Consider the following 15,770-nt stretch of genomic DNA (forward strand, 5'->3'; position numbering starts at 1 on the left):
GAAGAAAATTCGAAAAGTTTACAACATTTCTTGCAGGTTTTGGGGATTAACACATTCATATTTATCATATCTATTTTTTTAATAGGTCCTATTAACATTTTAACCGGTTATTTTCTGCAACTTTTTCTTAAATTTGTTTACAAAATTTAACGTTCATTTATGAGTAAATTCAAAATGTTTGCAGAATCCAACAGAAATTATTCTTATTTTCATGGTCGTTGTCAAATTTGAACACCAGATTAATAGAGTTTTTTTTTTCAAAGGTCCAATAAACCAAATTTTTAGTTTTTACTTTTTGGGTGTTTTTTAATACCCCTGACTCAAGGCGGTTTTAAAACCACTTAAAAAGCTAAAACTGGAAATTTGGTTTATTGGACCCTTATCGTTAAATTCTGAGTGAAATTCACTCAAATCTGACATTTGCCACATTTACTCCAGAAATGAGTAGGTTCGGTTTTGGCTAAAATTGAGTGATTTTGCAAGTGCGTGAATAGCATTTTTGACAGTTATGAATGTTTGACAGTTTTGCATGTTTGACAGTTTTGCATGTTTTTACAGAAATGGGCAACAAGTTTGAAGAAAGACTTGGAAAAGCTTGGACAGATATCCATCCCAAAAAGGTAAGTTTTGTTCTAAAAAAATACAACTTGAAAAAAACATTCCCATGCTCTAAAAATAACAACATAATATAATTTAATTATAATTTATATTTAAAAAAAAAAGCTTATCTGGAGTTTTTTTTTGAAAAGGTCCAATAAACCAAATTTTCAGTTTTTGCTTTTTGGGAGTTTTTAAAACCGCCTTGAGTCAGGGGTATTAAAAAACAACCAAAAAGCAAAAATTGAAAATTTGGTTTATTGGTCCTTTAAAAAAAAACTCCAGTTATGAGCCTCGTAAATGAGTAATGCAAAAACTAACAAAAGATGATTCCTGCACCAAAATATCGAAGAGTATAGTGGCCGTAACTATAGCTTTTGAGTTTTTTGCTTTTATCTCAAGATTTTCAGCAAGAGCATTCTCTATCTATTCTTCGTTCAGGCACACTCGCCGAAGATATTTATATACTTTTGTCTTCTCAGAAAACTGTGACGAAAGAACGCAAGACCACACATAACATCCCGCTAAATTGCGAAGACCAATTTTGTTTTATGGCGGCTTTCAATTCAATTTAAAAAATGAAGCAAAAATTTTGAATTTTTAGATTATAATAAATTTACTATCCAAAAAAATAAAAAAATTAAATTCACAATTGAAAATCTCAATTTTTAAAATTCATAATCCTTCAATTATCAAATTCATCAATTCCTTAATTCTTGAATTCTTTCTGAATTCAAAAAAAAACTAAATTCCTCAATTCTTAAAAATGCTGAAATTATTATATGCTAAATTTTATGGTTTATAATTTATTTGACTTTTATTTATATTTATTTATATTTTGTCGCCATCTCAAATTACAAAAATTAAGTTAAAACCCCACATTTCTTTATTGGATTCGAAATTTAAAGAATTTTAAATTGATTTTTAAATCCTTAACATGTAATTTCTTTGGATTTTAAATTGATAGCATTACTGAATATTTGTAATATTGATGTTCTGAACTTTTAAATTTTTGATCTTTTGAGTTCTTAATATTAATTTTTGAATATTCCTAGTTTTTTTTGCATTTTTAATTTTTAATGTTTTGATATTTTGAAATTTAATGATAAAAAATCCTACATTTTCGAATTTCATTTTTTTATTTTTGATAATTAAAAATTTTGTGTTTTTTAATTTAAATTTGATCTCTCTGTGCGGACATGGAAGGGACCGTCACGCGCGGGAGGTATCAAATTACAGAACGAAATATCAAAGCATGCTTTTTGAAGTGATTGAAAAATTTATTGACAGGTAGAGCAGGTGGAGTCGACTGTAGTGAATTTTTGAATTTGTGATTTTCGCATTATTATTTTTTTAAATTTAAATTCTTAAATACATTTTGTTTTGATAATTGCTAAATTTATTAATATTTTTTCAATTTCTTTGTTTCTAGATTAAATTTTCTGCATAGGAGTTCCACAGTATGTTTTGAAAATTTACTCTAGATTTCTGAAATTCTAAATTTAGATATTTCATAATATTATTTCTTCAAAGTTTGTATGGAGAATTAACTTTAACTTAAAAATTTAAAAAAATCAAAAACTCAAAAATTATGAAACACAGAAATTTAGAAATGAATATTTGCTCCCTTTGGATTACTTGATTTCGAACAAAAAAACAAATCCGTCCTTCAAAATTCTGCGTTTTGAAATTCGGCATTATAAGGCAATTCGGTATTTTCAATATTATTGAATTGAATGCAAAATTGTTGATATTGATACGTTTGCAATTTTCAGTCACATTCAAATAAGCAGATCTAAATTATTTGATTTCTGGAGTTTTTTTTAAAAGGACCAATAAACCAAATTTCCAGTTTTTGCTTTTTAGGTGTTTTTTAATACCCCTGACTCAAGGCGGTTTCAAAAACACCCAAAAAGCAAAAACTGGAAATTTGGTTTATTGGTCCTTTAAAAAAAAAAAAAAAAAAACTCCAGATTTGATCATACTGCAAACAACTTCAGAGCTAGAGTTTTGAAATTTGTTAGTTTTCTTTGGATCAAATGTAATTTTCCGGAAAGTTTCCAAAGTCTGTTTAATTTAGACAGAATCTGAGGGCAAAATATCAGAAATGAGTTATTAAAAATGAGCGTGTTTCACTCAAATATCTTCACACACTGAAACAAATCGAAAGAAATAATTTATCAAAAAAAAAAGTTGATTTCTGAAGTTTAAACAAAATTGTCACTTAACTCGTCAGCGTGTCGCCACTGGTGGCTTCCTGATGAAAACAAAGAGCTGTCATTACGATAGTCCCGGTGAAATATGTTGGGCTGACATCGGGCGGCCAACTTAAAAACTGGACAATTTCGGACGAATGATTTTAAACACACCGCCGGACGCATTCCTCAACAGCCTTTATTTTGAAAATGTAATAAAATATGTAAGACACTGGCGTTTACATGATGTTCTTTTCCTTCATTTTATTATTTTTTGTGTTACTTTGTAAGTGTGAGAATGTTTTCTATTATTTTCCTCTTCTTATGTGTGATTTAAGTTTATTTATTTTTTGTTCACATTCGTTCGTTCCATGCTTCGCCTGATGTTTTTGCTCTATTTATTCTGCTGCGGTTCACCTCCTTTTTGCACTGTTTGTGTGTGTGTGTGTGTGTGTGTTTTTTTATTTGAAATGTTGCAATATTGTGTTTGAGTTTTGTGTGTGTGTTTTTTTTAATTGGTAGTAAAAAGACAAAGAGCTTTTGCAGTGTTACAAAGATGTTTTAGGTTGCAGATTTTTTTATTTCGTTTAGTCATTTGTATCATTGAACATTTTTTGTTTGTTTGTGTTGGTGTGGCTGATTTGATATTGTAAGTTTACTTGAATATCAGGATATCTAAGCATGGAATACACGACACACAACTGACGCATCGTTACGATATAGTTTTACAAATGTAGCATGACGTGAAAGATGACCAGGATAAGCAGTTTAAATTTTGAGTGTAAGCACGTGTCCCTGGCTAGAAGAAAGGACCATTAATAAGTATGTATCGAGTGATTAGTTTTGACCATAGTTTGTCGTAAATTTTGGTGCTGATTTCGAAACAACGGGAAGGGAAGAATTAAAGAAAAATGCCAGAACTGGGGGGTGATGAGTGAAATGCATTCTCACAATTGCGTGTCAATTTTCGCCGGTGCAGTTTTGCTTTAATTGTTTTGTTGTAATTATTCGATTTTAGTTTTTCACTACTCAGTGTAAATAACTCTAACTTTGATCTACTTTGAGTTCTCGATTTATGTGTGTAATTGGTACCCGAATTTGGAAAGTAATTCCATCACTTTAAGCACACGAGTTTGACGTAATAAATATTTGTATTTTGAGAGAAAGTAGGTCGAAAAACCCTACAAATACAATACCTTGGTAAAAGTTTGGAAAATGTGTGAGGGTTTATTTGTTTGGTTTTCCTTAGCTCGCTAGTTTAGAATTAATTTTATTACGGAGTAAAACTTATGCGATATATATTTTTTATGATCCCATCAGTTTAGTTATTGATACGGATTTTAGTTGAATTTAGCTGAAAATTTTGTAGTTTAGTAAATGGAAATACTATTGATATTTCAAAGTAAGACTTGGATTTTTGTTTATCACGACATTTTTAAATCACGCACAATTTAACCGATCTGTGTTCGGAGTTTGAACGTACCAACCGTTGGAGGGAGAATTTAGTATTTGTTTGTTTGTTCAAAAGAAATCGTTTGTTTCTGAAAGACCTATAGAAAGAACAAATCGAGAGGTTATTTGGTGTGAACAAAACTGATAACGAGAGATCAAGTAGCGCGAGCGAACGAAAATAAACGGAAAAAATTGTTAATCATAGGAGAGACAAAATTTATTCGAGTAGAAAAATAAGCCCAAAATTTGGAAAAAAGTACCTAATTGCTCAAAGTTTTGCCGAAAAAAGAGTGAGGAAACTTACTTACAAATCCAAATTACTATTAAAGGGGAAAAAAGAGTCGCTTTAAAAGCCTAGGAGTAAGATCTCTGCTCAATTGCCGCAATCATGCAAATGCATTCCGGTTTGGGATTCGAAAAACACGTGTTTCTGTGTGAGATACTGTTGCATTGCGAAGAGAAAATTAGTTATGAAAAATGTGTACTTTTGCAATCCTCTTGCATTTGTCGGTGAATTTTTTGTGCTTTTTCTGTTTGTAATAATTTGAAAAGATTTTGTTGGTGAAGGAAAAGGGAATAAAAATCATGCGGCCAAAAATGTGAGAGGAAATGATTTTTTTTTCATACAAATGAACTCGAACTGAGAGTGCTCAGGATTGTGAAAGCATTGTGTGCCTTGAAAATGGATTTAAAATGTGAAGCAGCGAGAGAGTGTGTGACTGAGTTTGAGTGAACAACACCGATCGTGATGATGATTTGTTTCCCGTTGCAAGTTTTCACCGGTGCAATTGACGTTTTGATTTTTTCCAGTGTTTGAATTGGCTTTCTACACGAAAATCAAATTCACCCATTTTTTTGTCTAAACCACACCTACCCAGAATTGAGTTAAATGGGCTTCTGTCAGATTTGAGTAAATGTCTCGCAATTCTTGTTGTATTCTGAATGAAATTCACTCAAACCTGACAGAAGCTCTATTTACTCATTTCTGAGTAGGTTCGGTAGGGACGAAAATTTGAAACTGTCAAAAAGAAACACGCTTAATTCGAGATCGCCACCAATGAAAACAAACAGCGGCCAACTGCGATGGCATTCTGAGATTTGGACGACTGCGGACGCATTTGTCTATTAGAAATGGTATCTTTTGGCTAAATAGTAGCTCACGGTTTGTGTTTAGCGTTAAATTTTATTATTTTATTTTTGCAGCATTTACGTTCGACGTTTGATTAGTTTTTTTTATCTACGTTTACAATCATAGGCGTTTTTTTCATAGTTTTTATCATAAAAGTGTTGTGTACAGTACATTTTTTTACATCGTTTTCACATTGTCCCACATTCCGTCGATGGTTAGTCCCCCTAAATATAGTGTCCTACGCGCTAAAGTGTCCACTTAGTACAATATATATAATATATATGAATATTCGCTTTTCCTGCTCACAAGTTTCTCGGCAAACACCAATACAGTCACGGTTTTATTTTTATTCTTCTTATTTTTGCTAATCGCAATCCATTACGTTTACTTTGTCCATCAGTTTGCAGCGTTGCAACTCGCAATATAGTTTATTTAGGGTTTTTTTTAGTTTAGTTATTGGTAGTTTTTGATATGAAGTTTTGAAGTACTCTGCTTAGCATTATAGGTTCGTTTAATTTGTTTACATTCAGTGTGATGCTCGGGTTAATTTCTGTCATAAATCGGTGAGTTCTTGTGGTTGTCATGGTTTTGGTTGCTAAGGAAACTGAGAGGACTGGAACTTCCGGGAGGGACGAAAAGTAACGTTTTGAAAGGCTCGGATTTTTTTTCAGCTTTGATTAATTTGTTTAAGCAATCCGAATAGATTTTTTCAGTACACATAGGTTTTACACGTTTAGCAAGAAGTTTGTTTACCTACTCAGATGCGTTTTATTTTTTCCTAAATATTTTTTTCGCTCAGCGCCCAATGTTTCATAACTATTTCTATCGACTAAATTTACGTGCCATTTTTTAATATAAAAAATGGCCTTCAATAATTGTATGAACTTTAGCTCACTCGGATGTTCTTTTTACATATTTTTTTGTTATATTATAAAGGCGTTTGATTATTTGTTTATTTATCAACAGCGGCATACAAATGGGTAACACTAACTTTCTAAAGCAAAAAAAATTGAAGTGCAACCACTCGTTTAACGTTTTACCTTGAACTGCCAGTCTACACCCTCATTTTAAATCACTCAGTTTTCGTCAAAAACAAACCTACCCAAAGAATGAGTACTTGTGGCTAGTGTTAGATTTGGATAAATCCTTTCACCTTTGTGAAATTTACTCAAATCTGACATTTGCTCCACTTACTCAATTTTGAGTAAGTTCGCTTCCATGAAAACTGAGTAAATTTGAATTTACTCAATTTTCCTCAAAACCGAACTTACTCAAATTTAAGTAACAGGGGCAAGTGTCTAATTTGAATGAATTTCACAAAGAATTCATCCAAGGTATGTAGATTAGATAAGGTGGGTTTTCGAGCTGAACAGAAAAACGATTTTAGTTGAATTTGTTATTGAAAAATATTATTCAGAAAAAAAAAATCCGGTGAAAATAGTCAAAGCCCGAAAATAGTCAAATTTTCCCTTTTTCTAAAATTGCCATATAAATTGCCGTATAAATTCCAGTTTCCGTGAAAACTATTTTTGACAGCTCGAAAACTCGCGAATTCTTTGTAAAATTCACTCAAATTTTACTTTTACCCCAGTTACTCAAATTTGAGTAAGTTAGGTGTTGAGGAAAATTACATTAATTTAAATTTGAAAATACGAAAAGATTAAAATTAAAAAAGCGTAACACAATATCTTCATTTTAAGCAATGCAATAGAATGAGCCTAAGACAAAGTGTCAACAAACAGCTCATGTCAGTTGATGTTACGTTTTCCCTTTTTAAATCGTTTTGCCAAAATTCTTAAAATGAAATTATCGCGTATATAATTATTTTCACTTTCATTTTTCTTTTACCAAATCAAGAGTTTGTTTTGAAAAGGTCCTATAAACTATTTTGCTTTATATGTTTATAAGACCTTTTGAAAAAAAAAACTCTAGAAATGATTTATCTTTCAAAAATCTATAAAAAAAAGTAATTTCAAATGCCCACCAAATTGGTACATCGCAAATCGCGTTATCGTTTTTTGGTAGTAATCCAATTGAAAAGCCCCCAGAAAATCGTTTCCTGCTTAATTTTCCATCCAGAGGCTTGCAAACAAAGTCAAGGCCAACCTCGATCGCGCGCCTCTAAATAAATCATCACTATTAGTCACGCCCCGTTAAATTTTCAAAAGTATCGCCACAGACAAACAGACGGAAATCATTAAGTTAAAATATGCGTGCAGCTTTGAGCAACTGTCAAACGCGTTGTGGTGAATTCAAAATTGCCGTGGTGAATTTCCGATATTATTCAAATTGACCGTTAATTTTTTGATTTGAACAAAATTCGCGTCTATTTGTCGGAGGCACCGCCTACTACGACCACCGGGCTCCATCCGTCTAGACGTCAAATGTCCCCTTCCCCCTTTCTAAATGGTGTGGAGGGAAAAGAAAGCCGCCTACTTGTGTTTGTGTTGCATTTTTGGACTGAAAAAAAAAACGAAATTGTGGAACCCCCCACAAATCGGCTTATGGTAAATTATTTTCGTCAGAATTTCAGTAACCCGATTTCAACTTTATTTCGTTGACAGAAGCATAAAATACACTCGAAAAAAATCGTGATTTAAATTGTTTCGAGCAGCATGGCGGAGCGTCAGGGGAAGATTCGCTGTGTAAAGCCTTTTTTGGGTGAATGTTATTCTTGTTTAGTCTCTCTCACGTTTCCACTCGGACTTTTTTTTTGGCTAACTTAATCTCACTCGCATTTTTTGGCGCACACATTTGCAAGCGTTTTGCGTGCAGTTGCGTTCAGCTGGAGTGATTTTTGTTTAAATTTTAATTATTTTTTAACGCGTTTTTTTTATGTGTCAACTTCTACAGTCTTCTAAGATGATCATTTATGCTTTGTTTGGTTGTTTGTAAACAAGTGATTTCTTTTTTGTCTTAATAATAATTGATTCTGGTTTATCAAACAACGAGTTATTTTTGCGCTTTGCCACTACTAACAACTGCTTTCGTTTGTTTTGTTTTTTCCCTCTTTTTCGTGTTTCTTTTTATTACAAAAGCTACATTTTAACAGTGCATTTTGTTCAAGTTGGCTCTAACACGGCGTCGGAATATTTTATGTATTATTGTACCAATCGATTTTTCTTTCTCCACCTAAAATCCTAATCCGATTTATCACATTTCATTTCACGTATTCCTAGCGATTAGACAAAATATCAGAGGAAACGCTGGCGGCTCGCTCTCTACAACGAACGTAAATATCTTGTTTGTGTGTGATTTTCAAAAAGTGTCACAAAATTAAGTCGAGTTTTGTAGTAGGAAGCTTCAACGCGTGGCGGCGCTGCCAACGCGCGTACGAGAACCAACTGTCAAAAAATTAAAACAAAGTTGTTCTTTTGTTTCAGTGTTGTTGTTTTGCACGCTGATGCATTTCCGGCAGAGAAAAGCGTTGTAGTGTTTAGTGTTTAGTGAGTTATTTTGTCTCGTTTTCCCGAAGAATTCCTAGACCAAAAAGCGTTCCGTTTTTCCGTTCGTTCCGATAGAATCTCATTCTCTTGCTGGCGCGCATGACAAGCGGTGACACCTCTGCTGCGCAAGAAACAATAACTTTGGAATGTCTCAGACTTACTAGAAAGAACCCTTTTCGTTTTGCCAGCTCCGACCCGTTTTTCACTCGTTCCTAGTAGAACCTGGCCGAATCCTCCGGGAATACCTTCACTCAAATTCGCTTGATCGTGTTACCGGTGAAAAAGATCGACATCCGGCGGCTGAATGTCATCGGTTCCACGTCGGAATCGTCGTCGTCGTCGTCATCATCGGCGCCGCCGCCGTTGGGGCCGTTACTGTAGTACCGGTTGCCACTGTAGGACGTCGACGACGGATGGTGGTACGAGCTGGCCCGCCGTGCCGCCAGCGGTTGATTCCGGGGCCGGGGCGGTCCCACCGGAAGGAAGGCCAGTGTCCGCGGCAGGGGCGGCATCAGCGGGTTCTGGCCCTGGTCGTCCGAGTCGCAAAAGCCCGGATTGAGGATGATGTTTGGCACCAGCTCCAAACTGTCCAGCTCCTCTTCTTTTTCTGACGTGTGAGGATTTGCGTCGCGTTTTTAGGGTTGCGATTTTTTTCAGTGTACAAGTGTAAGTTTGCATTATTTGTCGCAGCAATTTTTTTTTTCAAGGCAGGCAGGCGAATATAAATTGTTTTTGTTTCATTTGTTCCGCAAGCGAAAGGCAGAGAGTAACGATATAAGAAGGATTTTAAGGGAAAAAATCAGTTAGAAGAAAAATACAGCTGGTTTGGTAAGCATTTACTCAACGCTCTAACAGTTTCAACTAACAAACAAAACCTACAGATACGAGTAATGCTAGTTTTGTAAAACTATTGCTATTTTATTTCAAAGATGGCTTACAAAAATGATCTTATAAATATATACTTTATAAACCACCTTTATTTGGCACTCCAAAAACTCGATTTTGGTCCATAAAAATCGATACAAAAATACTGTGCACTTATTGTCTTTTTTGCCTAAAAATTCAAAATACAATTTCTGCTATAAGCCACTCGTGAGCATTTTGTTCCCTCGCAACTATGTGTGTATTGTTTTTTAACAGTGTAAACGTTAGTGAATTCATCGCTCGATGATAGCAATTTGTGAGTGTCCCGTTTTTCTAACTACTTAAAAACTTACTTAATTGTTGCTCAAAACTAGGTTTCTACAAAATTTGCTAATCAAAACAAGCACTCAAAAGTATTAGTTTAAAAACAACGCATTCAATGTGTTTTTGCAAACCAAAATTCAAAACGTTTGTTTGAAAATTACTACAAAAAGAAATCTTTATAAAAAAATAAAAAAATAATAAAATCAAAACAAACAAACAATCCATATCCTAGCAACAGCAAAGTGTGAAACTAGTACCGATTGGCTCGCGGCACTCCTTATACAGCACGATGCACGTCCCCAGCGACAGGATGACCAACGTTCTAGTAAATAAAACTTGAAATTTATTAAGTTCGAAAAACTTAAGTTTTTCAACCTCTCACCCCATGACGACGGCGACGGCCGCGATCCAGACGCGGGTGTCAAAGTTCTGCGCGTCCACCATGATCCGCCGAATCAGGTCTGAGTAGGCCGACGGTGAAGAAAAACAAAACAAAATTCAAACAACACAACAACAACAAACGACGCCACGTGGTTGTCACAATTAAATTTGAAGGGGGTGCATGAAGAAAAAAACGAAGTCATGGCCTACCTTTCTCCTCCATGTCCGGCGTGGTGGTGGCCGTGATGGTGACGATTTCGCCGGAACCGAGCGCGTTGTTCGCCCAGATCCGGAACTCGTACGTGGTGTTCGGGATCAGGTGGTAGATCTCCAGTTGGCGCTGTCATTTAAAAAATTTATAATTAAAATTTTGATTAATTTAATGATCTAATAATTTATTAATTTATTAATTTATTAATTTATTAATTTATTAATTTATTAATTTATTAATTTATTAATTTATTAATTTATTAATTTATTAATTTATTAATTTATTAATTTATTAATTTAATAATTTAATAATTTAATAATTTAATTATTTAATAATTTAATAATTTAATAATTTAATAATTTAATAATTTAATAATTTAATTATTTAATAATTTAATAATTTAATAATTTAATAATTTAATAATTTAATAATTTAATAATTTAATAATTTAATAATTTAATAATTTAATAATTTAATAATTTAATTATTTAATTATTTAATTATTTAATAATTTAATAATTTAATAATTTAATAATTTAATTATTTAATAATTTAATAATTTAATAATTTAATAATTTAATAATTTAATAATTTAATAATTTAATAATTTAATAATTTAATAATTTAATAATTTAATAATTTAATAATTTAATAATTTTATAATTTAAAAATTTAATAATTTTATAATTTAATAATTTAATAATCTAATAATTTAATAATTTAATAATTTAATAATTTAATAATTCAATAATTTAATAATTTAATAATTTAATAATTTAATAATTTAATAATTTAATAATTTAATAATTTAATAATTTAATAATTTAATAATTTAATAATTTACTCAATTTAATTACTCAATCCTTACCGCATTCGGACTAATGTGCCTCGGGTCGATCGTCTCCCAGCGTTCCTCCGGATCCTCTTCCGTCATCCGGAGCCTTCGCATTTCCGCCGTAAAATCCCGGATCGCGTATCCGCCGGTCCGGTTCGGCAGCACTTCCCACACCAGCACCGCAATGATGGTGGACGCCCGCACGAAAAAATTTGACACCGCCAACGGCGAAGTCCGGACCTTGACGTGAACCCGCCGCAGCTCCACGTACCGGTCCGGAGTGCTGTCAAACTGGGGCGTGGACGCCGCCGGAAGGTCTTCACTGGAACTGTTGGACGATTCGTTGCGCGCCACCGTGCTGAAGATCACGAAACCGCTGTCTGCGGTACTGTTGTCGGAGTCGTCCTCCGGAAGCGATTCGCTGGACAGTTGGACCGTCGTGAACGTCGGAACCATCTCGGAACACGTGTACAGACCGCCATCTTTGGCCGTCAGGTTGATCAGCTGCAGGGAGCCGTCGTTCTGGCAAAAAATGAGATTATTTGAAAAGTTAGTTTGGATCTATAAATAGAGTCGGACGAACGGAAGTCCTAAAATAGTCCATTGATAGCATTCAAGCGATGCCTACTCTGATTCCGCGCTCGGAAGCAAAATCCCACGCGCTAAAAATAGAGCCAAATTCCGGTGTTTTCCGGTGAACCTCGCAACACAGGTCCAGGATTGAGTTATCAAAATTGGGCTATTTTTCCCTCTCTATGACAGAAAAATGAACCTTGAAAAACACAGAGAGTTGACTCAAAAAGGGGTCACGCACAATCAATCATGATATCCTGGCGGTTGATGGTGTGTGTATGTTTGTATTTCATGGCCTGCCCTGTTAATCTTGTTAACCGTTCGACATCAGCGCGATAACAGACCACCCGACTGCCAGACCAAATAAAAGGTTATGAATTTATTCATGACTTGCTGCGACGCGGTAGCGGAAGAGTCGTCATAGTAGGCCGCGCGACGTCGCTGTGCTTTTTGCGGGAGTTCGACTTGAGTGATCCTCCTAGCAGCAGGGTTGCCAGTTCACGGGAAAATAAATTTAAATTTTCTTTTTCGTCACGAAAAAAGAGCTAAAATTGAGTGGGAGGCCTTGTAAACTGTTGAAAGGACGGAAAAGTGCCACACAACATCGTTTCAGAGAAAATGTGACCTGTTTGAGATGGATTTCGAGCGATAAGGCGAAGCTTTTATTGAAAGAAGTTGGTGCTTCTTTCAGCGGAAACCGACTCGACTTGGGAGTTGTGTACCGAAATGGGATAGAAAATTGCAATCACAATAGAGTGGCTGATTGATGTCGCACGTTCGCGGCAAAAAACCAAATTATTTTCGCTGTGAAAAGGCTTGCTTTGACTTTTTTTTTTGTTGCAAAACTTATACCGATCAAAAAAGTTAGTTGAGGACGAGAAAAATCAATTTCGCAGATGCCTACTGCGATGCGACAGCTCGGCGACGATCAGGGGGAAAAAATAGATAATCTGGGTCACATTCATCCCCACATCGAAGGTGGCCATGGGTTTTATGACACTTGCTGCACGGGTTGCTACGACCATCGTCCTCGCTGTGCTGGTTTGGTATAATATTTGCATTTGCTGCACTTTCGCATGCACATATTGATGATGCCGGTTATGAGGCAATATAAAAGTAGAACTCGATTCGTCCGCTTAATCCGTGGTGCCCGGGGGCTATCGGCTCTGATCCTCGGAAAGCTGATCCGGCAATCTCGATGGGAAACGAGTAAATTGCCTTTTTCAAATTTTTTCTCTGCTTTCCGGGATCTAATTTAACCCGTGAACATGTTAACTGTGTAACATTAACCCAAACATAGTAGTTCTTCCGTGAGCGTACAGAGCTAGTGACAGCTTCGTCGTATACATAACAAAGTCCAGGTTGCGACTCTCGAAATTTCTCGAAGACAAAAGTTCTTCTAAAAACAACATTCAGAGGGCTTAACAGTCGGCAAACAGCTTCACATTTCCGAGCAAAATTGCGCCGATAAAAGCCTTCAGATAGCAATAAAACACCCCTCTCAAAACAGTTCAACTGGCGCCATTACTCTTTTCATTTAAGTGTGTATGTGTGCACAATAGTTCTCGACGCTTGCTTTGTTTTCCTCAACCAGCCTACTACGACGAGGACTACTCCACCTCGCAATTCACGTCATCCTGTTATTGTTTTCGTTCTGAAAATTCGGAAAATTCGCGACAGATCCGGGATGGCGTCGCGAAACGCGACAAATCCAATTTCCGCACAAACTCCGTGTCAAGTCGGGCCGATATTTTTAGGTTAGGGGCAAAAACGGGAACAACTTTCATGCAGGCGCGCGATTTTAAGCTCCGACATCAAAGTGAGGCGTCGCGTCGCCTACGTTGATGCCTCTCTGATAAATGGCCGCCGGCGGAAAGTGGATTATCGGATTTTAAACCGCATAAATCAGATTCGTGAATGGGGTGAAGTTCGATTCTGGGAGGAATTTGGGTTTTGCGTTTCAGTCGAAATTGAGCTATTCGCGGTTTTGTTCGCCATCGATTTTTAAGTTCCGCACCACGTGCTTGCACTCGCTATCTGGTGGGAAGTATTTTTGTTCGCAATTTCCCCCTCTGAAGTAAGCGAACAGATATCATAAATTTTCCGACCAGCATTTATTTCCTCCCGGGAGCTTCCACCAAGATTTTCTGGTTTATGTATGTTGAGGGTTCGCACAGCCTGCTGATTTGAATAGACAGTAAAATAAAGGAAAAATGAAATTAAGATTTTTAATATTATGATAATAGTTTTTATAAGTCATTTTTGTAAATTTATCATGATTTAAAATATTTACAGTCAAAACTTTAAAATTTATAAAAAAATATCTTATTTATCTTTTTTTTTGTTATTTTGTCATGATTTTTAAGTTGATCAAAATTTAAGAAAATCCTCAAAGTTAAAGCTTTAAACAAATTTCATAATTGATAATTTAATCAAAATTTTTAAATAAAGCATATTTTTTCAAATTTTCATAATTTAAAATTAATCATGATTTTCATGTTTATATTAATTTTTCAAAATCAAATAAAACTTTATATTATCTAATTTCATCGTGATTTTAGATTTATAAAAAAATTAACATTGCCTTCAAATTTAGAAAAAAAATCAAATTATTCATTTTTTTTAATTTGTAAATTTTTTTGAATTTGACTTAATTTTTATCCAAATTACAACTTTTTTCTTAAAATTATCCATTAAGATATTTTTAAGCTTTGTATTCAGAGGATTTTGTTAAATTTTGTTGTGATTTTGTTGTGGGTCTCGTGGCGCAGGGGTAGCGGCTTTGGCTGCCGATCCCGATGATGCTATGAGACGCGGGTTCGATTCCCGCCTTATCCACTGAGCTTCTATCGGATGGTGAAGTAAAACGTCGGTCCCGGTTTCTCCTGTCTCGTCAGAGGCGCTGGAGCAGAAATCCCACGTTAGAGGAAGGCCATGCCCCGGGGGGCGTAGTGCCAATAGAATAGATCTGATTATTCTATAAATCATGATTAATTTTAAAATTGAGATAAATATTCAAATTCTGATGCATTTAAAAATTAGCATAAACTTAAAAATTTTAACAAATTTGGAAATTTTGATTGATGATAATTTTAAGTGGTCATAAATTTTAAAATTTATCAAAATTTTTCAATTTAAAATTATCATAATTTTTAACATAATCAAAATTTTAAAATTTAAGTTTCGTCCAAATTTTTAAATGCATCAGAATTTAAAAACTTAATTCATTTTTTTTCAATGATTTCAAAATTATCATTATTTTCAAATTTAAATATCATAATTTTTAAATTTATCACACACCTTGATTTTTTAACCAAATTTGGTAAAGTATCTGCAGAACAGTTCGATAAAATGAAAATTACCGAATCCGGTTCATCGTTCAACCGAAATTTGGTAAAATTTTGTTAGTTTTGACAGACGGTTTACCGATCTACCGATTTCCAAATTTAGCATAATTTTTAGATTTATAAATAATATGATTTATCACAGTTTCTATTTTAGCATAATTTAAAAAAAATCATAATTTTAAATTCATCAAAATTAAAGTCAAAATTTCTATATTCATCCAAATTTTCCAAATTAAAATAGCGTTTTTTTAATTTAGGTAAATTTCTAAATTTAGCTAAACTTATAATTTGTTAAAAATGTCAATTTAATTTTTAATTTTTTAATTTATCAGCTAGATCAAGATAATACGAAAATATTCATAATTTTAGAATTCGTTATAAATTTCAATGTTAAGTTAATTTGCAAATGTCATATA

General features: G+C 34.0%; 1 protein-coding gene across 2 annotated transcripts in view; it reads right to left on the reverse strand.

Annotated features, from left to right (window-relative positions):
• Window positions 1-8,383: 8,383 nt before the first annotated feature.
• LOC6045723 overlaps window positions 8,384-15,770 on the reverse strand; it is a 41,838-nt gene continuing 34,451 nt past the window's right edge. For both annotated transcript variants that reach the window (XM_038259718.1, XM_038259715.1), the window contains exons 4-8: window positions 11,468-11,956; window positions 10,599-10,728; window positions 10,390-10,468; window positions 10,265-10,329; window positions 8,384-9,426 (exon numbers count right to left, since the gene is read on the reverse strand). In XM_038259718.1, the coding sequence (XP_038115646.1) occupies window positions 9,071-9,426; window positions 10,265-10,329; window positions 10,390-10,468; window positions 10,599-10,728; window positions 11,468-11,956 (1,119 nt within the window). In that variant the 3' untranslated portion in view covers window positions 8,384-9,070. The remainder of the gene's footprint in view (window positions 9,427-10,264; window positions 10,330-10,389; window positions 10,469-10,598; window positions 10,729-11,467; window positions 11,957-15,770) is intronic.

This window comes from Culex quinquefasciatus, chromosome 1, assembly GCF_015732765.1.
Source record: "Culex quinquefasciatus strain JHB chromosome 1, VPISU_Cqui_1.0_pri_paternal, whole genome shotgun sequence".
Taxonomy (NCBI): domain Eukaryota; kingdom Metazoa; phylum Arthropoda; class Insecta; order Diptera; family Culicidae; genus Culex; species Culex quinquefasciatus.